Raw genomic sequence first — 24,098 nt, 5'->3', positions numbered from 1 at the left:
AAACCACACAGCCAACACAGTCAAATTTTTGTCAAACTTGACATAAACAAGCCAGCGCTCTTCACCTTTAACGCAATGCGATGTCTTACTGAATCCATATATTCCATCAGAAGTGGCCTCAAAATATTCCTAAGACATTGAGAAATCCAATGAATCTCAGCATTTAGTCCAAAACAGTAAAACTAAACAGTAAAAAATAAAATGTAACATATTTACATGAAAACAGCAGCTCCGCCCTGATTTCTTCTTACTTTTTTTGTTCTGTGAGGCTAACCGTGTCATTTTTAGATTAATGTTGCAAATTCATAATAAAATCAGGCCGGCGGCCGCTTTCTGCTTCATTTTTGCTGCAGTACCATACATGAATGATTTACCATTTACATTGTGAAGAAGAATTGCGCAACAAAAGAAGAACCAAGTCACATGACTCGAGGGCCAAAAAATTACTTTATTAATATATGTTTTAAAAGAACAAAAAAAGCATTCATATATATTTTGTACAGTCACTGTTTTATAGCACTTAAAATGTCTGTATATTATGTACATTACATTAAGAATTGTATTTTTTCAATTTCAAAGGAAAACTGTCATGAAAAGTTTTCACCACTAGGATGACAACGCTCTGCCTGCCCCTGCCAACTCAGCATATGCTTGGTAGACAACACAGCAGTGAGAAATTGAGAAAATTGCAGTATTTCGTTGACGGAAAAGGTGGATTTCCTTGGTACCCATTTATTATAATTAGGCCTTTTTGTCTACAGCTACTTTCTCATGTGTAGTTTTGACAAAGGTAATATGTGTATCTGCCACTGTGGCGGTAGACAGCAGAAGATGTTCTGATATTGATCCTAAAAAGCACATCCATGTTGACGTATGGCTTATGAAAGGCCTTTTGATGTTTTCCATCCATGGTCTCACCCCGCCTCCCACTGTTCAGGCTGCACAAAAATGACAACAGAATCAATGACCAATAACCAATAATAAGAGCCACAATGGCTCCTATTTTTTGCCCTCTTGCTTCACAAGAAGGTGAATGTCATTGAACAAAGACGGCTGGAGATGACACATGTCGTCCTCCAGTAGAAGTGATGAGGATTTGATGAAGAACAAAGGTCTGTGGCTTCATTTACAAAGACAGCTTTGATTGATGCTCCTCTTCCCGTCTCTCCTTTCAGGCGTACCTACGCAGACACAGTGGTGAATATGCGGAAGGTGACCCATCAAACCATTACTGAGGAGCTTTCTAATACCGTTCTGCTCCCGTGCATCTTCACCCTACGCCACACCAATGGCTCATCTCACGAGCCCCCCAGGATCAAGTGGACCAAGGTCTGGGGCCAGAGGGGCTCTGACGGTCTGCAGAAGGAACAGTCGGTCCTGGTGGCGAAGATAATGTGGTGAAGGTAGAGAATGAATCCTTTCACTCTGTGATTTTGAGGAATATGGTTCGCCCTGTAAGGTTTTAATTGGGTTTTTCTGCCTCTGCTGCTCCGTTCCCTCTCTCAGGTAAAAAAGGCTTTTCAGGGTCGGGTGTCGCTGCCTGGATACAATAAGAATCGCTACAATGCCAGCTTGGCTTTGATTGGGCTACGCTCCAGCGACTCCGGCCTGTACCGCTGTGAGGTGGTGGTCGGCATCAATGATGAGCAGGACACAGTTCCACTGGAAGTCACAGGTATTTTCAAACATCATTTTGTACAGACAAAAGCACAAAGATGACTGAAATGTTGAATTCAATTAGTCATTCAACTGAAAGAAAGGGACAAACTCCCAAAGAAACACAGCTCATCAATGCTCAATGAAGTAAACGTGGAACATTTCATATCAACGCAACAGTTTAATGTGTAGTTTGTTTGTCCTTTGTTCCCTTTTTGTTAAAATTTAACAACCGTGATGGATTCATTTTCACACTATGAAAGAAAGATTCTAAATGCTTGATTTTGATTGAAAAGTCTCTGCTGCAGTTTTCTTCTGATTTTTTCTCATATTCCCCTCTCTACGTTTATATTCTTTCCCACATTACATCTATCATAAACACACTTGATCACATTTGCTTTCATCCCTGTCTTTTTCGTGTGCACAGCTATGCAAGTACTGTATATAAGAGCAGTTGGTAAGTTAATTTAAAAACCACAACACAATCCATCCACTTATATTTATATGCAGAGGTGTAAAGAGTACTGATATACCGTTACTTAATTGAAATTGTACTCAAGTACAAGTAAGTTATATGTAAAATACTCAACTACATGTAAAAAGTAACTCAAATAGTATTCAAAGTAAATGTTACTAGTTACTTTCACCCCCCTCGTTTATTTTTGGTAATAAATATTGCCAATTGGAACTTCATTTTTTTCCACAAAGGCATCAGTATAAAATAAAAGGTTTGCTAAAATGTGCATTACAAAAATAATAAGAATAACACCAATGAATTGAATTCAAATTAAAAAAAATTATCAGGCTCTACATTTATGAACTCTAAAACTGAGAAAAATAACCTCCATTCAATGCTACTTTTGGTGCAGTGCATTACGTTTAATCTAATTTGTCGGCTATGATGTGATGCATTAGACTGTTCTCTGGTCATTTCATTTTTTGTAGTTTAATAATGTCCGTTGATCATCTTAAAACTAAAAAATATAATCTACTCAGTAACGGTTGGGTGTTGAAATGTAACAAATTATTTTACTTCCTTTAAACCTGTTTTCTGATCTCCATGTGTGAAAGTCCACGTTTATGCATCCATCCATCCCCTTATTCATTGTATCCGTGTCTTTTAAGGCTCTTATTAAATAGTGTCGGCTTCATTCCGGGTGGCCATGTTGGATTATGTCGTCGTCACCCAGCGCGTCATTGCCGCAGGTCGCACATTGGCAGAACGACCGGAATTAACTTTAAGCGGATTTAAGTGTTGTTAAGTGTTTACAAGAAAGTGGAATTATTTAATTCAGAATTAAAGACGAAATAAACCAGCCTCCTAATTTGGAATTAAGTTTAATTCAGAATTAAATAAGAATTAGGAATTGTTTGCAAGGTCAGATTAAAGATGAATGAACTTTTATTCCGCTTTAAAGAGAAATTAAAGCTCCCATGTAGACGTGGCAATATGTTGAGTGAGAGACTAAGTAAATCCTCTCCTTTCCTCACAGATTATTCTGATCATTGTGGCACTTGTGGCCATTGTGTCTTTACTGGTTCATTGTCTTGTGGTTTTCTGCATTTGGCATCATTGAGCTTAAACTAAACTAGCTGCTGCACTTCTGTTTCTTTGTAACCTTCCACATCATTGTTAAGGTCTGCCACAGTGAATATTAATAACCTTGTTTACCATATTAGAATAATCAATCACAACCTGTGTTGCCTGTGTAATGCATAACAGTGGGGGTAAAGGTGAGGAAACCTGTACACAATAAACTTCATCAACTTAATGAAACCAATAAGGTGGGAGTCCAGCACAGAGTTGTCAGCCAGTATTGAATTGAATTGTGTGGACAAACCGTTTGTGGCTTTATGTTTATCCAAGAGACCAAGATTTGTGAAATTTGCAAAGCACCTGGAGCTAGCTAGCTGGAGGAAAATGCAATTAACATGGCCGAGGACTTTAGCCAAAAGCTATCATCAATTCATCCCAATTCCCTCACTATCTTTATTAAGAAGCCATTATCATCATGACCACAGGGAATGCAGAGTCACTGCACTGTGGCACAATTTAGCTCCTATTTAAGCTAAAGCTAATAAAACTGACAGCACTCAAGTTAGTATTTTTGTACGGTGCCACCACCTGCTACAATACATCACTGATATCCTCCACTCAGTGCCTGCACTCGACACACTTTTGAACACCTGAAAAGATTCAAGGACATTAGGCATGTGTGTTTTTGTACCGTTGCTTTGTCCTACTTCTAATTTAGCTAATTTCAGTTAAAAAAAAAAAGCTGTCAAGCTTTCACAAGTGAGTGGAGCACCTCATCTTTCTTCTCAAGAGCACTTTACATTTCCTAAGTCCTTTTTTTTTGGTTGCTTTTGGCCAGTTATTTAATATATGCCATGTACACATCTTCGTCAAAGAGAAACCATTTACCCCACCGGCGAGCACTAACCATCTCCTGGGGTTAGGCTTAATTGACAGTCACGCTAGATGGTGAACCACAGCCGTCTCTGCAATAATTCCACTGTGTCCTCACCATGTTAATTAGCACATATTAATCCCGCTCAGCCATATCCATATCATATTAATCCACACTGCTCATTTGTGAGATGCTAATCTTTGATGGGATGCTCCTCCTTTCCTGCAATCACTTAAAATTGACTCTTACTTCGTCTTTCTTCTTAAATTCCTGGTTCGTTTTCATTGTATTCACATGTCAGTTGGCAATGAATCAACTGGTAAAACGCAATAATATTGATTGCATTTGCGGCCATTGTCTGTGAGTTTAAAGGTCCCATGTAATGCTATTTTTCACCCATCTCCATTTGTTCTAAGAACCCCAAAAACATAGTATTTGTGGTTTATTTTCCCAAACTCGCCTGTTTTTCAGAGTTTTAACCTCTGAAAAGTCACTTTCTGAGCAACTCTACACAAACAGGCTGATTTGCGGCCTACTTATGCATATTCATGAGTGGGCGTGTCTATAGATGGGACACTGACTTCCTCCTCCCCACACGGTGACGTAGGGCCAGAGGACGGCCCGCCCTCCTCCCACCCGCTCCGTAGCCGAGCTCATTCTGTTTTATAAACATGAGACAGAGTGTGGGGGCGGGGCGTTCGCTGGTACATACATAGACTGTAGAAAATACATACATAGCACTGCGCGAAGGACGCTGACATGCTCACCTTTGTGGGCGTGTCTGTTTACATGTCAATAACGGCAGAGAGCTTCCTGGAGGCGTGGCTTCTCCAGCTCAGTGCAAATTCGTCATCAAAGTGGGAACGCAACACGTCATCAAATTGGAGCGAGGTGTTGATTAAGCGTAACATGGGCCTTTAATATTAAATGTGAAGAAGAAGTAAGAATCTCAGCATCGAGGATGAAACACCTCTGAGAAGCAGCAAAGCTTCAGCATCACTCGATCGACAGCTTTACACCTAGATTATCAAGAACCTTTATTGATATACTGTATATGTGAAGCCAATTCATTCTTATTTTGATACGAATTCAAACTACTGTTCTGTTTTTTCACTACAAGGTTCAAAACATTGTCATTTCCTCATTTATCCCACAGATAAACTGCTCCTCAGGGATTGGTTAAATGCAGAGGACAAATTTCATGTCTGTAATAACATACAGTATATGACCAATAAAGGCGAAAGCCCTGGTTTAATCTTTAATATTTGCTGCCATTCTGGCATTCAGCCAAAATAATAATTTTGCTTCTTTGACTGAATATTGAATGTAAACATTATGATATACCTGTATGATATGTAGGTGTAGTACATAATAATGTTGGATATATAAAAAAAATTCTCGTGTAGGCTACTGCCTTTCACCTAAAAGTTCCTGAATTCTGGTTCTGAAGAGCGACTGTACTGTATGCTTTAGATGTGTCCCTGCTTTTATAAAAAAAAATGAATGTAGGAATTGTTTTCTATTAGCCCTTTGGCAGTTAAATGATTACACATTCATTAGATTCAAGTAAAATGGTGGCAGAGAAGTGTAAAAGGACAATGACCCTCCAGAATCTGGATTATTATTGGAAACATGAATGAGATATACATTTTTATCATGTTTAAACAAAAGGCGTAACTTGGGTTGTGCGATGTATTGATATATAGTTTTGAAAATGGTGACAGCACTATACCTAACATGGTTTTAAAGATTAGTAGTCTAATGGTTTTGCTCAGAGCTTTATACCCTTTTGCACATTTAGAGGGTTTTTTTTTTTTTTTGCACCTTTTGGGAAATTTTGCCTTTCAGAACTGCCTCAAAAGAATCATATTAATCCAATAGCATTTTATAAATGTTTGTAACATTGCTTTTACAGCAAAGGTTTTTTCTGTTTCCTTCAAAGGACATATTAAAGTAATGTGCTGAGTGCTAGGCACAATCATTATCGTTCAAAGGAATCACTGGTGTGTACATGTCCTCATTGTAGCAGTGCTACATTATATATAGTCACATTGTCTTCCAGCCTTTTCTCCCCCTGAGATCTAGTCAGGAAGATGCAGAGATGTAGTTAAAATAGAGATGAAATATTAGCCATTTAGCACACTAGATTTTTCTCTGGTGTGCATTTTGTCTTGCATGTCTTTCCATCTAAAATCCTACCTCTCAAAGTAATGGGGAGGAAAAATTAGGTGATTAGAAATAACAGAAAACAAAGCAAAATTCTGTTTCATTTAAAAAAAAATTTCAATAATTTAGTAAAAAATCTGATAGAATTTTCCACATTGACTGCTTGGATTGTGGAAACTGTGTACAAATGTGTCATGGAGCTACAATCACTGTCTCACTTGCTTCCCACCCCCAAACCCTGGAGCACTTTCACCTAAATTGCCTCTGGGTCTCAGAGGAATATCTATCACACCATTGAACAAAGGTGGTGGAGACAAAGAATCCGTATTAGTGGCCAGACACATACTGGTTTTAGTGTTGCTGGATAGTTTTACCTGAATTTCCTCCAGGGGATCAGTAGAGTATCTATATTCCCTATGGGTCATTGGTCTGTGTGAGCGACAGACAGAGGTAGGAGGTGAGGGAGCAGAACACAGACACCTCTGAAACAGCACCATTCCTTTTAAAGTAGGATATACGCTCATCTCAAAGCTCAGGGGTTTGTGTCTCATCCGGTACCACTTTTCACCTCCCATTTTTAACCTCATTTTTTCTGTATTCCTGTCCACTTTTCTTCAGCTCTCACTGTGGCTGCCAATATTTCTACTTCAAAGTAGTGTCTCATTATTTGAAAGGCTTCCTTTTTATTCCATGGTGAGTGCTTAGGTCACAGCACAGTATACTTAGTAGTGCAAATGCAGAGAAAACCTTGCATTTTGTCACACGTTGCATCCAAGGACACACTCTCTCTTTTCGACGTCAGTAAGAAAACATGTGTAAAGAGTATTGATATATTCTCCTCAAGTAGAAGTACTGTTACTTGATTGAAATTGTACTCAAGTACAAGTAAGTCATACATAAAATACTCGAGTACAAGTAAAAAGTAGCTCAATTAAAACGTACTCAATGTAAAAGTTACAATTTACTTCTCCCCCGCCATGTTTGATTTAGGTAATAAGGGTTGCCACGGTTCCCTTGCATACAGTAAATGTCTCATGTAGAAATTATTTTTTAATAAAATATTTTTCTTTTTTTAATAAAATGATACAAATGAATTAAATTCAAAATAAATAAATAAAAAAATTATCAGGCTCTAAGTATAGCTACATGTATGAACTCTAAAACTGAGGAAATAAACAGTATTCAATGCTGTTTTGGTGCCGTGCGTTACATTTAATCTGGTTGGTCGACTATTATTTAATACATTTGATTGTTGTCTGGTCATTTCATTTTTTTGTAGTTGATCATTTTAAAACAAATAGAATAAAATAAAAATGATACTTTACTCAGTAAGGATTGGGTGTAGAAATGTAACACATTACTTAGTACAGGTAAAATTAGTCATTTAGAAATATACTAAAAAAGTATGTCATTGTTCCTCTTTCAGAAGCACAACGAAATAAAAAAAAAATAGCCGCTCTCCTAAAAAGAAACAGTGCAAACAGCAGAAAGAGAAAAAGAGAGAAACAATAACTCAATTACAGAAACGTGTAATTTGTTACATTCACCTCTGCAAACATGGCCAACTAGCAAAGGTTGCTGAACCCGTCTGCTGCCGTTTCCTCAGGCACAGATGGATGCCAACACTAATACATGTTGAGGTTTTGTCTTTTGGTGCCTGTGTTTATGCTCTTGTGTTTTCAATAGTTTCAATTCACACAGTTTTCAAGGTTGTAGGTCACAAATCCATGTGGTCACTTTCAGGAAAGTTCTACTAAGTGTCATTTTCTGTCCCTCTACTGAAGGCGTGGTGTTTCACTACCGGGCCCCTCACGACCGCTATGCCCTGTCCTTTGCTGATGCCAAGCGAGTGTGCCAGGAGAATTCAGCTGCTATCGCAACGCCAGGACAGCTGCAGGCAACCTTCTCTGACGGCTACGAGAACTGTGACGCAGGCTGGCTGTCTGACCAGACCGTTCGGTGAGGCTTTTAACACTTTTCTTTGCTTTCTGTATAAAAGACTCACAATTGTATCCTTTTTTGTTTGTTTTTTTTGCTTTGTTGCTGTTGGACATTTTCTCGAAAGAACTGATTTACTGTTGCCATGGTTATCAATGTGATGCAATGTCATGTCCGCAATAAAAAGGGTCTTTGTGTGATAAAATTGGCTGTATCAAGAACAAGATATATCCTTTGCCATGTCACCATAGCAACACATAAAACCCAGCAAACCATCACATACAAGCCATCATATGCATGGGTATGATGGTCTTGAAAAGACTTTCTACATTCTACAGATCTACAAGGTATACTGAGAAATGTGGTTAAACCTTCACTCTATTGTTAGATATTTGGATTTAAAATGGATATACAACTACTTGCCCTTAAACAAGTAAATATACAATATCTCTATAAAAGCAAAGAATCTCTGTCTGTGTGTGTGTGTGCGTGCATGCGTGCATGTGTGTGTGTGTGTTCCTCAAATATCTCTGCGGATCAGGATCAAACTGACCTTAGAGTTTCAACATGGCTGCTGCTTGGGTGGGTGTGCAACGTCAGATTTATTTGGACGCCCACCCCCAACCGCACGCCCCACCTCTTGAGTCAACGGACTCAGTGATGATGTCATCAGTCCTTGCTTGATGATGCCATCCGTCCTAGTTCTACAGTGACATCAGTCCTAGCTCAGTGATGATGTCATCAGTTAGAATATTAGAACATTAGAACATAGGGATGACATCATCACTCTGGAGTAGGACCAATGTTCCAATGTTCTATAACAAAACATACTTCCTACGGGCACTGCACTAGTACTGTATATACAATTATTTACATCATATAAACAATGTAAATCAACGAATTTCGATAAGGATTTAACACATAAAGGATTGCTGCACCTTTTAACCCCTCTTTGACCTATTAGTCCACTGTTATAGCTTACAAATCAAATATAATCATTGACTTGATAAGCAGAAATTACAACTCTTAAATTGTAAAAAGAGCAACAGATATAAATGGAATAATATCCTTTTGAGATTTGTATACATTATTATCTTACGTTGCTGAGGAGTGTTGACTGTTGTGCTGCATTTGCCATCTCTGCCAATAAGGGCAGTGTGATGGTTGAACAGGTCACTGGTAAGACACAGAAAGACAATCACAAGATGAGACATTGATTATTCTACATCTCTTTTTTTTCACTGTTTGCCAGAAATGAATAAACAAGGGAAATGGATAAAACTGCTCATCACACTTCCCTAGAATCTAACCTGTACTATTTTACTGAGTTGAAACCTTTAATTTGGTTATTGAAAAAGAGTAATGAAAGACTTCTTTCAATCACATTAAAAGTTTAACCTTGTGCAGGTTTTTATTAACTTTACTGAACATTTGTCATGTTCTTGGACCACACAGAGATGAGATGTTAATGAAAAATGTTTAAGTGTGAGGCTATAAATTAATGTTTATTAAATCTTCTTGCAGTTTATTTTATTAAGATTAAGTCCTGCATCACCCAAGTAATTGTTTAAAGCATTTCTGCCGCTCTTTTTTATTCTTTTTTTTATTTTTTTATATTGCAACATACAAGACATGACGAAAACAGTATATATAGTATATTTAGAGATAATGCAGTACATACACAGTACAATGAGACACTAGGTGAGGAGTGGATATCTACAAATGTACTGTGTGTGTGTGCGTGCGTGCGTGCGTGTGTCATGGAACACCAGAGGAACTGACCAACTAGTCTTCTAGGAAGTGTATGAGTGTGATTTTGAATTGAGGAGTGTCTATTGTAACAATTGTGTTGGAGATGTGGTCTGATAGTACGTTTTTCCATTGTGGGATAGTAATATTAGCTCTGGATTTCCAGTTTATGAGTATAGTTTTTTTGGCGATGGTTAGGGTTGCAAGTGGGTATTTATTCTCTTGGTAATGGAGTAATGGATGATTAGTCTTCAAGCAGACAGAGTGAAACATCACCTCATGTCAAACTGCTGTTGCTCCAGAATGGTCACTGGGTGGAATATTGGTTCATACTATAGATTGTACGTAGTTTCCCTGCGTAGCTTCCTTCCTTTCCTGCTGTTCTCCTCTTCCTTCATCCTACGTGGCCATTGTTTTCATGCGGGAGCAGTTTAATTGGTACAGATCCAGGAGGCTCACACTGCACATCGGCTGGGACCAAAGCGTCCAATTATTCTAGAGGGGGAAAAAAATATAGACATCAGCCATTTTTTGCATCAACCATGGAGCCACAGGAGAATGACTGGGGCCAGGGACTGACAACAGTAGATAATAATTCTTGTTATATATTCTAATAGAAACAATGTTTTACAACGTCCCTGCAGGTTTATGTTTATTTTCAAACACACCTCTTTCGGACATCATTGTGTAGGTGTGTATCTACATTTAATAGCCCATGTATGTCCATTCTAATCTTTAAATCAGCCGTTTTGCTTGCGACCTGGTCCTGTTGGAATCAATCGTCTTGTAAAAATAATTGCGCGGTTGAATCCTAAATAGATTGCTGTTTTCTGACCCCCACAGGAACACATCCCTGCTTCTTTTAACATCTCTTTGACTTCCTGCCTCTTCCTCCTCCTCCTTCTCGTTCTCCCCTTTCTGTCTTCACATACCGCAAACAGTTCTGGTGTCCTTTCTACTGCCAGAACATTAAACAAATTTCAGAGCAATTCAAAGTGAAACATTTGGGTAATTATGCTGTGCATCACACTGAGAGGGAAGTAATTAAAAGAGAGGAGCTTGTTTATCTGTTGAAGTGTTTTCCACTGTTTGCAGGGGTTGTCGTGCCACTTAGTGAATGTTGTTCCTCTTGGTGTGTTCGAGCAGCTTTCAGGGAATACTAATGAGTTTTTTTTTTTTTTTTATGCGCTAAAAATGTATGCTGACTATCCGTGAAAGGATGCTTAGTGTATCTGAAGCGGATGGTGTTAATTTTTATTATTGCTTTTGATGTACTTTACATGAAAGTCTCATCAGTTATAGTGATTTTTTTTTCTTTATTAACGTCGCTTCTTCTTTGTCTCTGTCGTCTCTTTTTTTCTCCGCAGTTATCCCATCCAGTCGCCTCGGCCTGGTTGCTATGGCGACCGTGAGGACTCACCTGGAGTCCGTAACTACGGCAATAGGTCTCCCGATGAACTGTTTGATGTCTATTGCTTTGCAAAGCAGCTTCAAGGTAGGAGCAAGGAGCATCAATCATAGATCTAAAGTTATTCTGAGCAGGAAAAGCACGGTCTGAGTGTTTCAGCGAATTGATCTCAAAACTGTACTGTTCGATTTGTGGTGCCACAGACATCTAGTTTAGTCTCTTGTTCCAGGTAGATTTTTATTATTCAATAAAAATAAACAAAAATGTTTCAATCAAAACAAAAATCACTTCATTCAAAATATTAAAAAAAAACATTTCAATCAAAAAACGATTTACTTAAATCAAAAATAAAAAATTTGAGACCCAAAAAAATTCATTTGAACACTTTTTGATTGAAAATGTGTTTTTGATAAAAGTACACTTTTTGTGATTGAAAAAGTTGTTTTCGAGTGAAAGGTTTTTTTTATTGAAATCACCTTTTTTGTATTTGGGCCATGTTTTGGGTAGTACCGTACATAAACTTTTTTTGATTGAAACATTTTTTTTTATTGAAGTGATTTTTGTTTTGATTGAAAAGGTTTTTTTATTGAATAAAGACACAAATCTACCTCCATTGTTTCATCACTCCTCTATTTATCTTGTGCACTCAGTTTATCCAGATCAGAGTCACCGTTATCCAACTAAAACTCGACAAACCGCATTTCTTCAAGAAAAGTTAGAATTACCCCTCAGAGTCAGTATAACCACTTGGAGTCAATATAATCCCTCAGTCAGTATTGATAATACATTAAACTATTAGGGGTGTGACGAGATCTCGTGCCACAAAATCTTGTGAGATTAAACTCGACAATTTTCTTGTCGCGTTAAAAATCTTTCTCACAAGATATGAGCAATTCAAACTTCTATTTGTGACCTGTGGGGGCAGTAAAACGCCTTTGCAAGTCTAGCCTGCCAGAACCTAAAGGAGGAGGAGGAGGGGAAGCAGCAAGCAGTCACAATGACATCAGAAAATACCAGTATTCCCATTGAAGATGCCACCGCCACTTTCAAATCGTTTGTTTGGCAGCACTTTGGGTACCTGGCAGAAATCATAAATGGCAATAGAGTGACCGATACGACACAAACAATATGCAAGAATTGTACAAAAATAATGCCGTACATGGCGGATAATACAAGCACGATGCAGAGACTATATACAGCACCACCACAGCTTGGTACTCAAATCAAAGTACCTGTGAAGAAAACACTAACAAACCAGACAACGCTGAAAAACGCATTCGGACATCAACTTCCACAGTCGAGCGCTAGAGCCACAACAATAACAGAGACATAGGTGTTTTCATCGCAGCAGATATGAGACCATTTTCTGTGGTAGAAAATCAAGGATTTTGGCGACTCACGCACGCATTTTACCCACACAGTGATCCCGAACCTCTATGGAGAGTCCAAGAGCAAGGTTGTACAGATCCTGCAGAAATAATCGCCAAAACAATAGATGGTTGGACATCACAATTACAGCCCACACAATCAACAATGACTGGAAAATGGAAAGTGCTGTACTACAGACTAGCCCACTTTTTGAGTCCCACATGGACAAACATAGCTGAGGTTTTACAGACGACTGTTACTGACTGGGAGCTTAAAAAACCCAACCACGGCATCGCTATTGTTGCTGACAATGCACGTAATATGGACATGGCCGTGCACAATGCGGGATTGAAGCCAGCATCAGGTTTACATTGACAATACATGGTGGACGCGCTTCTAGGAGCGTCAGAGGTCCCGCTGCGTATCCCGCGCTTCCTCTGCGGCGCGTTTTGAAGCTTTTTAGCACAGCAGACGCTGTGCGTTTTGAGATTTCAAGCTTTTGATGTGGGGACAACGCTGGAGTTGGGATTGTTGAACTTTTGGGGCATATCGCGGTGCGTCGACCAATGCTGGCATAGAGTGCCTGTTGTTGGTGTTCTGGTGGGAGATGCGAGTGCCAATGCGGGTCAGCTGGTCATCAAACTGGGCACGGGAGAGACGGAAGTAGCGCTGAAAGCGACACTCGTCCAAGCGCAGCTCTGGTGAATCCAGAAGCGGCGCCAGGGCACAAATAAAGACAAGCCACTCTGTTGATATTGTACAGCCGATGAGGTGGAGGCGGCGTTTTCAGCAAAGAACTCCAACCTTTATTCTCCATTCACCACACTTCTCTATAGCTCTCTAACATCACAGTGCACACACTGAGTCACACCAAAATACATCCCACTGGAAACACAGCCTTCTCAACACATTGTTCCCCACCACTTCAGTCACTGGGTGAATTATGAACGGAACCGATCACCACAATATCATCAATTATATGAACACCACCGGCAACAGAGAAGCCCCTCCCCTCGACGCGCCCTTCTCAGCTTGTTTGGACGCACCATCTTCGACGCTGGTGACAAGCGTCTGATTCAATGAGCACAAGCATCCAACTAAGGGTGTGAGGCACGATTTAGATGCCTGAAACGTTTTGGTGTGAACGTTTAATAAGAACGTTTTGATTCAGTTTTGCCAATTAATGAATAGCCATTAAACTTTTGAAAACACTAGAAGAAAGTGCTAGTGTCCTTAGTATTTTGTACGTTGAGAAAATCTGAGAGACGAGTTATCAGACTAAAAATTATCATTTAATAGTAATTATAAAGTACACATAAAAACAATATTTTGGATGCTATGCATCCTCACTAATAAATAATGGTGGAAGGCAGGGTGAACCCAAGACAAGTCTAATATTTGTCTTACTGTAATAAAACTCAACATAATGGTGGGACCATTCTAGAAACGTAGAACTATTTGTTGTCATTTTGTGTATTATTTTATGTTTTCACTGTTTTATGTGTTTTTGTTGTTGTTTTGTGGGGTTTTTTTAATGTCATTTTGTGTTATTTTCTCTTATTTACAGTACATGTATATTTATTATTGTTTTGTGTGGTTTTGTTGTCCACTTGTTTGACAAATAATACCTACAAACTGCTTCTACTCATGATGGTTTTATAATAGTTCCACACTCTGGCCCATACTACCTTGCAAATCAGCTGTTCAAAGAGACATTTTACAAAGAAACTTTTGACTTATCAAGTGTGAGAATAGTTGTGGGTGTTGTGTCGTGGCGCCGGGTGGGCCTGTGCTGGCCCTGGTGCGGGCACGGGCCTCCCCCCTGCTCGGCCGCTCTCCTTGGCGGCGGGGGGGGCGTCGCTCTGGGCCGGCGTGCGGCGGGGGTCGCCCCCTGGGGCACCGGGGGATGGGGTTGGTGCCTGGCTGCGCCCGGGGGTGCCGCCGTGCTCCGCGGGGCCGTCGCGGTCTGGGGGGTGCCGTGGGGGGGTCTCCGGCTTTGCTGCTCCGGGGCCCACAGTGCCGCTTGCCCGTCTGCACCATCTACCATCTCGCGTGGCCCGCCATGCGGACGGGCCCGGCTCACACCGAACAGGCCTCCTACATGTACACTTCACCTCACTCCCAGCTGGTCTGGCCCATTCACAATATGCACCACACACCCATACCCAACCCTGGGGGGCTGGAGGGTGGGACGGGGGGTGGAGGGGGCCGCCACCTGTGTCACTATGTAGTGGCGTGGGGGCGGTACTCCCACCTCTAGTTACCCTACTAATCCCTCCAATTTTAATCACACCTCAACATGCCACCCCCCGGAGGGTGTATCTTCACTTACACCCTCCAGCCTATTACACACACATACACATATATCCACAGAGGCAGGATGGGGAGCACCGCTCCCCTCCATCCCCCTTCTTTTAATTACACCCCATACATTCACTGAACACACACACTCACACAGGGGATAGGGAAGTGCCTCTCCATTGGGGAATGGAGAGGCACCATAACAGGGTGGTGGGTTGGTTGCTAACAGCATTGTCAAGATGGCGCCAGCGTGTACCGGCTGCCGTCTGCCAGCTCTGCTGGAATTTCTGTTTGTCTGTGTCCTGATCGTTCTTTTGTGCCAAAACATTGATGCAACAGTATTGACATACGATCGTCAGGCACTAATGGACCTAAATCATGCACATGAGGTACGTCTGAGCTGCCCTGAGGATCAAACCTCCAGACTTCCTCCACACTTGGCCTCGGTGCCTGCCTACCTGCTGCGTGCACCTGTCCCGCGTAGGAAGCGTGCCAAGAGGCGGGGCAGACGCGCTGGACTCCTGGTGAAGGTGAAGGCGTACAGGAGGTCTTGTCCTGGGACTGCTCCGGGACACCCGCTGTCAAATGGATTACGGTGGATTCAGCCTGTGGCTCCCGTGCTTCCGATCACCGGCCTGCGTCATCTGCCGCTCGTAGCGCTGCTTCACCGGCGCCTTCCCAGACACCGTGCCGTGGATTATGGATGCCTTCGCCCGCTGCAGCGCGACTCTCCACGGGCCAACACGGAAGTGTCGCTGCGCCTTGGATTACAAAACGCCAGATCGCTGGCAAATAAAGCGCACATCCTGAAAGATGTTTTCATGTCCCGCGGGTTGGACCTGATGTTCATCACAGAGACATGGCAACGGGAGAACGAGTACGTTCACTTAAATGAGCTGCGCCCTGCAGACTGTTCTGTGTTTGGAACCCCACGGATCACGCGTCGCGGAGGAGGATTGGCGCTCGTTTACCAGGACACATTCAGCTGCAGACTGTTGGACACGAACGCGTTCAACTCCTTCGAGCTCCAGATGTGCAAGGTTGGAAACTAACACTCTTTTCACTGTGTTTTACTGTACCGACCGCCTGGTCCTGCTCGTATATTTTTAGATGAGTTCTCTGAGTTCATGTCATCTATTATAACACTTGAGAGTGTTTTAATCCTTGGAGATTTTAACCTCCATGTTGATAACTCCACATGTCCTATGGCCACTGAGTTGATGACTCTTATGGACTCTTTTAACTTTGTACAACATGTGTCAGGTCCAACACACACCAAAGGTCATACTTTAGATTTAGTTTTTTCTTTTGGTTTAAAAATAGACAAATTAAGCATAAATGATTTACAGTTAAGTGACCATTGCTGTATTTTATTTAACCTGTCAATCACTCTGACTAAAATCCCTTCCAATGTGAAAAAACAGCGACGCATCCTAAATGAAGCAGCTTTCAGTGGGTTTTCTGCCTCCTTTGACCCAACTCCCTTCGCTAGCTGTGATGATGTTGACTCTTTTATGGCTAACTTTAATAATCACTGTCTGACTCTGTTAGACACAGTAGCACCAGCTAAAAACGTTGTTAGCACTCATAAAAAACCTTGTCCATGGATGAATGAAACCATTTTTAACTTCAAAAGAAGCTGTCGGAAAGTGGAACGGTTGTGGAAAACAACTAAACTGGAAGTGCATCGACTCCATCTTAAGGAAAAGATAATGGAGCTAAATGAAATATAAAGCGCGCCCGCTCTACTTATTTCACTAACCTTGTTCTACAAAATAAGAGAAACCCCAGAGTCTTGTTCAACACTATTGAACATCTTGTTACACCCCCACCGCCCCATGTCCCTGTACACACAAGGGATGATTGTAACATGTTTTTAAACTTCTTTGTAAATAAAGTAGAAGATATTAGGGCCAGTATCACGACTCCTTTGGCCAGCTTGTGCACTTCTGTAGCTCCCGTCAGCACATGGTCCTCCTTCTCTCCTGTCAGCCTACAGGATATTCAGGATCTAGTGAGAAAAATGAAACCCACATCGAGCCCTGTGGATATTATTCCAACCTCACTGCTTTTAAATGTTTTTGATGAAGTCGGTCCATGGTTGGTGAAACTGATCAACCTTTCACTTAAATCCGGCACAGTCCCCAGCTACTTTAAACACGCCCTAGTAAATCCCATTCTCAAAAAGCCTAATCTTGATCCAGGTCAGCCTATATCTAAGCTTCCCTTCATGTCAAAAATGATGGAAAAAGTGGTAGCCAAGCAGCTAACATCAATCATGGAAGATAATGATCTTTATGATAAATATCAATCTGGTTTTAGGTCGATCCACTTCACTGAAACTGCCCTTGTGAAGGTTTCCAGTGACGTGATGATGGCTGCTGATTCTGGTCGCTACACAGTTTTAACTTTATTGGATTTAACATCTGCTTTCGACACCGTAGATCACAACACACTGATCCATCGTCTCAAATCAGAAATGGGGTTTTCAGGTACTGTACTACAGTGGTTTGCCTCGTATATAAATGGTAGAACTTTTAATGTGGCTTTTAATGATGTAATGTCCAATGTGTCCACCCTGTCATGTGGAGTACCCCAGGGCTCTGGTCTGGGGCCTGTTTTGTTTTTATTGTACCTGATGCCTCTTGGTCGGTTGATCCGTGGTTTTAAAAATGTTTCTTATCATTTTTATGCTGATGATATCCAGTTATACTGCTCTTTTAATGACTCAGAGTCTCACTTTTTACCTGAGTTCTTGGACTGTATCTCATGCATCAAAAACTGGTTTTCATCAAACTACCTCCAGATAAACCCCAACAAAACAGAAACTCTGATCATCGCCCCTGATAAAAAGATCCCACTTATTAAGAACTCTCTCGGTGATTTGGGTTCATCAGTGAAATCCAGCATCAGAAATCTTGGGGTGGTGTTTAACCAATCGATGTCTTTGGAGGGCCACTGTCGTCAAACGACTAAAAACTGTTTTTACCATCTGAGAAATATCTCAAAAGTGAGGCATCTACTGTCCAAACCTGATCTGGAACTGGTCATCCATGCTTTTATTTCGTCCCGCATTGACTACTGTAACTCAGTTTTTACCTGTTTTAATAAGTCGACCCTGTGTAAACTCCAAATGGTTCAAAATGCTGCTGCCAGACTTTTGACCGGTACGTCCAGAACATCACACATTACCCCGATACTTTCCTCCCTGCACTGGCTCCCTGTCAATTTCCGAATTGAATATAAAATACTGGTTCTAACATTCCGGGCTTTGCATGGCCAGGCTCCTCTATACATTTCAGACATGTTGTGTCCCTACACTTCAGGACGCAGCCTTCGATCCTCAGGTCAGGGTCTACTAAGGTTCCCAAAAACTAAATTTAAAACCAGAGGAGACCTGGCGTTCCAGGCTGCAGCCCCCAGACTCTGGAATGGTCTGCCCCAGTCTCTCCGGGAGATGAACTGCGTGGACACTTTTAAAAAACATTTGAAGACTTCGCTTTTCAAAAAAGCTTTTAGTTAACAAGATTTTATTTTTAATTTTTACTGCCCTTTTATGATGCTACACATGTGATGTAAATGTATGTTTATTGTTTCTGTGTACAGCACTTTGTGATTTTATCTGCGAAAAGCGCTTTATAAATAAATACTTACTTACTTACTTGGTTCACATATTTGGGCCTCTCCGGTGGGGGCCTGGCCCCTCTGTTGGTGGCTGGGCCACTGCATAGAGTAAAAATACATCAGGATGGTGCGGTCGGGCGTGGCGGTGGGTCTCGGGGGGGCTTTGCTGGGGTCTCTCCTTGCGGGGTCTTTCCGGGCGGTGTCGGCCTGGTGGGGCGGGGGCGCTTCCTCCCCTTGGGTGTGGCTTGGTGCTTGTTTCGTCGGCTGGTGGCCTTGGGGCGGGCCCCGCGGTGTGCGGACCCGGGGCGGCCTGCCTCGCCGGTTTGGGGGGTGGGTGTGCTGGGGGTGTGCTGGTGTCCTCGCCGGGGTTGGGGCGGGTTGCTCGGCGCCTCGGAGCGATGCTGTTCACTGGGGGGCAGCGCTAGCTGTTCCGGTGGTGGAGGTTGCTGTCGGCCGCCTGGTGGGTCTGTCCTGCCCTCTGCGGAATGGTGGGTGGGTCCGGGCATCTTTGGCTCGGGGCTGCTGTTCCGCACTTGATGTGTGCCATTGGGGTGCCTCCGTCCCCGCGGTGGGGATCGCCGGTTGCTCGCGGGCCGGTGGCTGGCGCTACCCGGGGGGCGGCGGGCCCTGGGCTGCTGGCCTGGGGCTGTCCGGGGCTGTGCGGTCCTGCTGGGCTGTGGCCGGGTCCTGGGCGGGGGTGGGGGGTGCGTCCCGGGGGCTTGGCCCGGGGGCTTGCCCTTGGGGGGTCCTGGTCCCGGGGGGGTGATTGGCTGGCTGGCCGGGCCGGTCCTGGCCGGTCCCCGTGAGGCAGGGTGTCGGGGCAAGAATAGGGGGCCACATCCCGGCAAGGCGGTCTGGCTTGGCCCTTGGAGGGGGCCCTGGCTTTAAAAAAACTGGGGTGGGGGGTCTGGGGGTTGGGGGTTGGATCGGTGGCGTGGTGCGCTGGGTCCTTGGCTCCTTGGGGCTTTCTCGGGTGTGTATGGGGGGGCGATGGTTGCCTCTCGGCTTGGGATCTTGGGGGCGTTCGGGGGGCTGCTTGGCCGTGGGGTGGTTGCCGGGGGCCCCTAGATTGCCCGCTCTTGCTGCTTCTTCGGGCCCGGGGGCGGCTCATGGGTTTTGCAGTGGCGGTTCTTGGAAATACATTTGTCATGGATGCACTGGCCTTGGGCTGTGGGATAACACTCATACTGGGCTCAACCATAGACACGTTGTTCCCAAATACCTGTTTTATGGAATTTCCACTCACTTCTTCCTCTGTTCACAGCCACCACCATTATTCCTAAGCCGCACACTGGTCACCAAACTGGCTTGATAACACAACAATAAGCACAATGTACACAACCACAATTTCACATCGCATCACTTGAAACCTATTGACTACTCCCCACCCATTCCATTTCCTATCTTGTATCCCTCTTCCCTGTTAACTTCCCCACCCCCCTCCACCCCCTCATCTTGGTGTAACACTGCCCTCTCTTTTTTACATCCTCCCTTTAATAAGTATTTCTTACCCTTCCCTAGGGAGAGCTGGTGATGTTCACAATTATGCAATGAAATAAATAAATTTATTTAATTGCAATAACAAAATATGCATTGCTGTTAAAAGATTGCACTTCTTGTAGTGTTAACCTTCAACAGAATGTGCAGACAAAGAAAAAAAAAAAAAAGGTGTGAGAATAGTTATATTGTTCCTTATTCCTTAGTCCATTCTAAAGAATAGTTAAATCAAAATGCATAGCTGCTTGTGACTTGTCTGTGGGCCAGCATTGGTTTAGTAATTTAATTATATTTTCCCTAACATCAAGGAGTAGAAATTACATAACAGTGAATACATTCTGGTGCAGTTTTCCGTTAAATAGAGTTTTACATGTCACCGCTTCTAAAACAGGTGTTTTTCTTGGATTGTTTACTCCCTCGTCTCCAGGGAACACAAGAGCTCTGTCATTGCTGGGTTATCATGGAAATGGTGCTGCCCAGCTGCATGCACCTGAAAATAAATTGCAGGTCTGACTTATGTCCATGGTTCATTCACCCAGGTCACTTTTTGTGCGGTTGCACAGCCACAGCTGTCATTGTGCATGTTAGTAGTGAAATTTTCCACAGCTTCTCTACAGAAGACATAAACAAGCTGAGAGCTGGATGACCTTTGAATCACTGCAGTGGGTTTAATTTGCTTCGGTGGCCACCCACTTTATTCCTCAACATGTCTCTCCCAGTGTGTTGCAGTTGTGATATATATTTGATACACGTTGAACAGGACCAGCCCTTTACAGGATTTGTGATCTAATTAAACACATCCCAAGATTGTCTTTTAAGCTGCAGTTTTTCTTCAGCACAGATTTGTTTTAATTTCATTGCAGAAAAAGAAGCACTTACACAATTTACTTGAGCACTGTGGCAGATTTTGATTGTGTTTAATTTTCCCACTCCACATACACGTGCTACAACTTGATTTGCACACAACACTTGAACGTGCTTTATTTTCTCCATGATTTCTCCTCTGTTCTCTGTATCTCCCGGTAGTAATAAAGAACTTGTATCTACCACACATATTTACTCACATGCTAACAGCATCTTTCCCCTTTAATCTTCTCACCCATCACTCTTTATACCATCCAATGATGCTTCCCTCACCTCTGATTCCTGTTATCCGTTCACCCTACACCGAACAGTTCAATAAAGCAGAAACACATTCCTTTTTGTTGGCATGAAGTAAATCATTCTCTGTTCCAACCCTATAACTTCTCACCATTTACCATTTGGCTCATATATTTTTCATCATAGTGCCAGTAGATCATTGCGATAGTATAATACATGCTTTATTCTACATCTCACTTGTCAAAGCCTTTTTCTTCATCTCTACTTTGTAAACTTTAACAAGACCTTACTTTATATCTTCTTTTCCTTCTCATACCACAGCAGTCTTCTTTTCTTTTTTATTTATAGTTTACTTCTGCTTTGAAAATAATGATTTGTTTTTGTATAGTTTTGCTTTGCTTGTCTTTAATGTTTGAGAGTACAGTCTAAAATAATTTATGTCAATCAGTGAGACTTCTTTTATCTTTTCTTTAAAAGGCAAGGCAAAAGCAAAGACTGACGGAGTCATGCATATGATAAAGATTTTTTTAAAAAAAAGGGTTGACATTTGACGAAATGGTGAAGACGCCACTTATAACTTCTTTTTACCCCCCACAGGAGAGGTTTTTCACTCCACGGTTCGTGAGAAGCTGAGCCTGGCCACTGCCTCCACCCACTGCCACTCCTTAGGAGCTGTACTGGCGACTGTGGGCCAGCTCTACCTCGGATGGCAGGCAGGCCTCGACCAGTGTGATCCAGGCTGGTTGGCCGACGGCAGCGTCCGTTACCCCATCAACATCCCGCGGAAGAACTGCGGCGGCGACGAGCCTGGAGTACGCACAGTCTACAACAACCCCAACCGCACTGGCTTCCCCGACACCACAGCGATGTTCGATGCCTTTTGCTACAGAGGTAATGAGAGCTGCAGCATCATCATCCTGGTGATTGCCATGGCAACAAAAGCAGGATCTGGGGAATGGCTGTCCTTTCTAATTTTTTAATGAGCACAAGATGCATGTGTCACACATGAAGGAGTTGTGCAGCGATTGTGTGATATATATGCCCCCAGTTGTTTACGTCACACTGATTTCACACCACATTCTGTTTGCCAATTTTGGGTTAATTCAATTATAAGATAGAATATATTTTTTCTTGTTTAAATATTCCTGCACAGAAAACATTTTTTTTTGTGCGTCAGCAATGCATTTTATTACTGCAATTAAATAAATGAATTCATTTTATTGCATAATTGTGACCATCACCAGCCCTCCTTAAGGAACGGTAAGAAACACTTCATTAAAGGGAGAATATAAAAAGAGAGGGCAGTGTTACACCTAGGTGAGGGGGAAGGGTACAGCGAAGAGGGAGTCAGAGTAGGACTATGGAATGGGTGCGGAAGAGTCGACTGTTCAATATGTTACAGTTGTACATAGTGTGCATATTGTTCTGTGTAATCAGTTAAGCCAGTCTGGTGACAAGTGTGGAGAAAATGAAGTAGAGGAAGTATAGGTATAATGATGGCGGCCGATGATGGCAACAAATGCAGGATCTGGGGAATGGCTGTTCTTTCTCATATTTTAATGAGCACAAGATGTTTGTGTCACACATGAAAGGAGTGGTGAAGTGATTGTGTGACATAAATGCCCCCCAGTTGCTTACATCATACTGATTTCACAACAATCACATTTTTAAATAGAATATTATTTTTTCATGTTTAAATTTTCCTGCACAGAAAACCCATTTCCACATGACCCAAGGATTTTCAGTAAACAAGTAAATTGTTACAACAGAGCTTAGCAGTGAACATGTGATAAATGATCATGTTTATGTCACACTACAATGTAAACAATGTCTTTATGCTGCAAACTGTAAAAGAAATGGTAATGATGTGATGTGTATACTTCATTTTGCTCCTGAGAAATTCACTCAAATATTAAATTACAAAAACAAATGTGTGAGGCTGGTAAAATAGATGCTTGTGTGATGTTCTCATGTGCAGTCCAATTATATTGAGTCTGTGTGATGTGTTGTTGTGTGTTTCAGCCCACCAGCCAGCAGGGGTTCGAGCTTCAGAGGCGCAGGCTTTGTACCAGGCTAGGAAGCCAGCAGCAGAAGCCACGACTCTGGTCACTGAAGTTCATAAGACTGGCCAAGTCGACCTGGACAAAGAACATTCTACCTTTGAACCTAACAACTCCACTGAGACCTCAGAAGAACATGTCGTTTTCCACTTAAGGCCCGAGGAAGTTTGGGATGAAAGACAACCTGTGTCTAATTCCAGCCAACCTGCCCATGAGGGTGAGTCTAAAAGCCCAGGTGAACCTATCATGTCCAGGCTGTCTGATTACGAATCCTTTGAGAGCCATGGAGGTTCAGCCCATGAAGAAGAAGATAAGAGCAACATTGGATTGTCTTCAACAGTTTCTGCTGCCCCCACAAACTCAGACCAGCAACGGCATTTTGACTGACTTTGTTAACACGCTCATGAAGCCCTTTAAATACTGGGCGGAAGACAAAGAGGTTTCTGAGGTGGAGGAGCTAATAAAAGGGAGAACCAAACACAGATGGAGGCATCCAGCAGTAACCTGATTGCACCAAAGCTCAGTGAAAATAAGGGCAGCATGGAAAACGCCATCTTGGAGCACAAACAGGGAGAGTATTCCTTAAGGGGTCCTGCACCGCACCATCTAATAGAAGGTCTGTCTGAACAAGAACAAGAGGTGATGCCATTGGTTCAGAGCACAGGGCAAAGGAACAGCAGCACGACCTCAGGAGAGGGATCCACTGACAACCCACATCCTACTGAGAACAGTAAGAGCTCATCTCTGTCTAATACCTATCAATGCATAACAAGATGATCCATTTATTCAAGGTTTACATTTCTAACATGAAATTAAAAC

The 24,098-nt window shown here is 42.3% G+C and overlaps 1 protein-coding gene across 1 annotated transcript in view; it reads left to right on the top strand.

The window, feature by feature from the left end:
• The first annotated feature begins 1,059 nt into the window (after positions 1-1,059).
• LOC114461731 (neurocan core protein-like) overlaps positions 1,060-24,098 on the top strand; it is a 140,298-nt gene continuing 117,259 nt past the window's right edge. The window contains 10 exon segments of the mRNA XM_028444029.1: positions 1,060-1,079; positions 1,176-1,384; positions 1,387-1,403; positions 1,507-1,675; positions 8,018-8,192; positions 11,288-11,415; positions 21,817-22,110; positions 23,242-23,629; positions 23,631-23,742; positions 23,745-24,009. Of these exon segments, the coding sequence (XP_028299830.1) occupies positions 1,060-1,079; positions 1,176-1,384; positions 1,387-1,403; positions 1,507-1,675; positions 8,018-8,192; positions 11,288-11,415; positions 21,817-22,110; positions 23,242-23,629; positions 23,631-23,742; positions 23,745-24,009 (1,777 nt within the window).

Source organism: Gouania willdenowi, chromosome 4 (assembly GCF_900634775.1).
Source record: "Gouania willdenowi chromosome 4, fGouWil2.1, whole genome shotgun sequence".
Taxonomy (NCBI): domain Eukaryota; kingdom Metazoa; phylum Chordata; class Actinopteri; order Blenniiformes; family Gobiesocidae; genus Gouania; species Gouania willdenowi.
The sequence above is the reverse complement of the archived record's forward strand: the minus strand, read 5'-3'. Positions and strand labels throughout refer to the sequence as shown.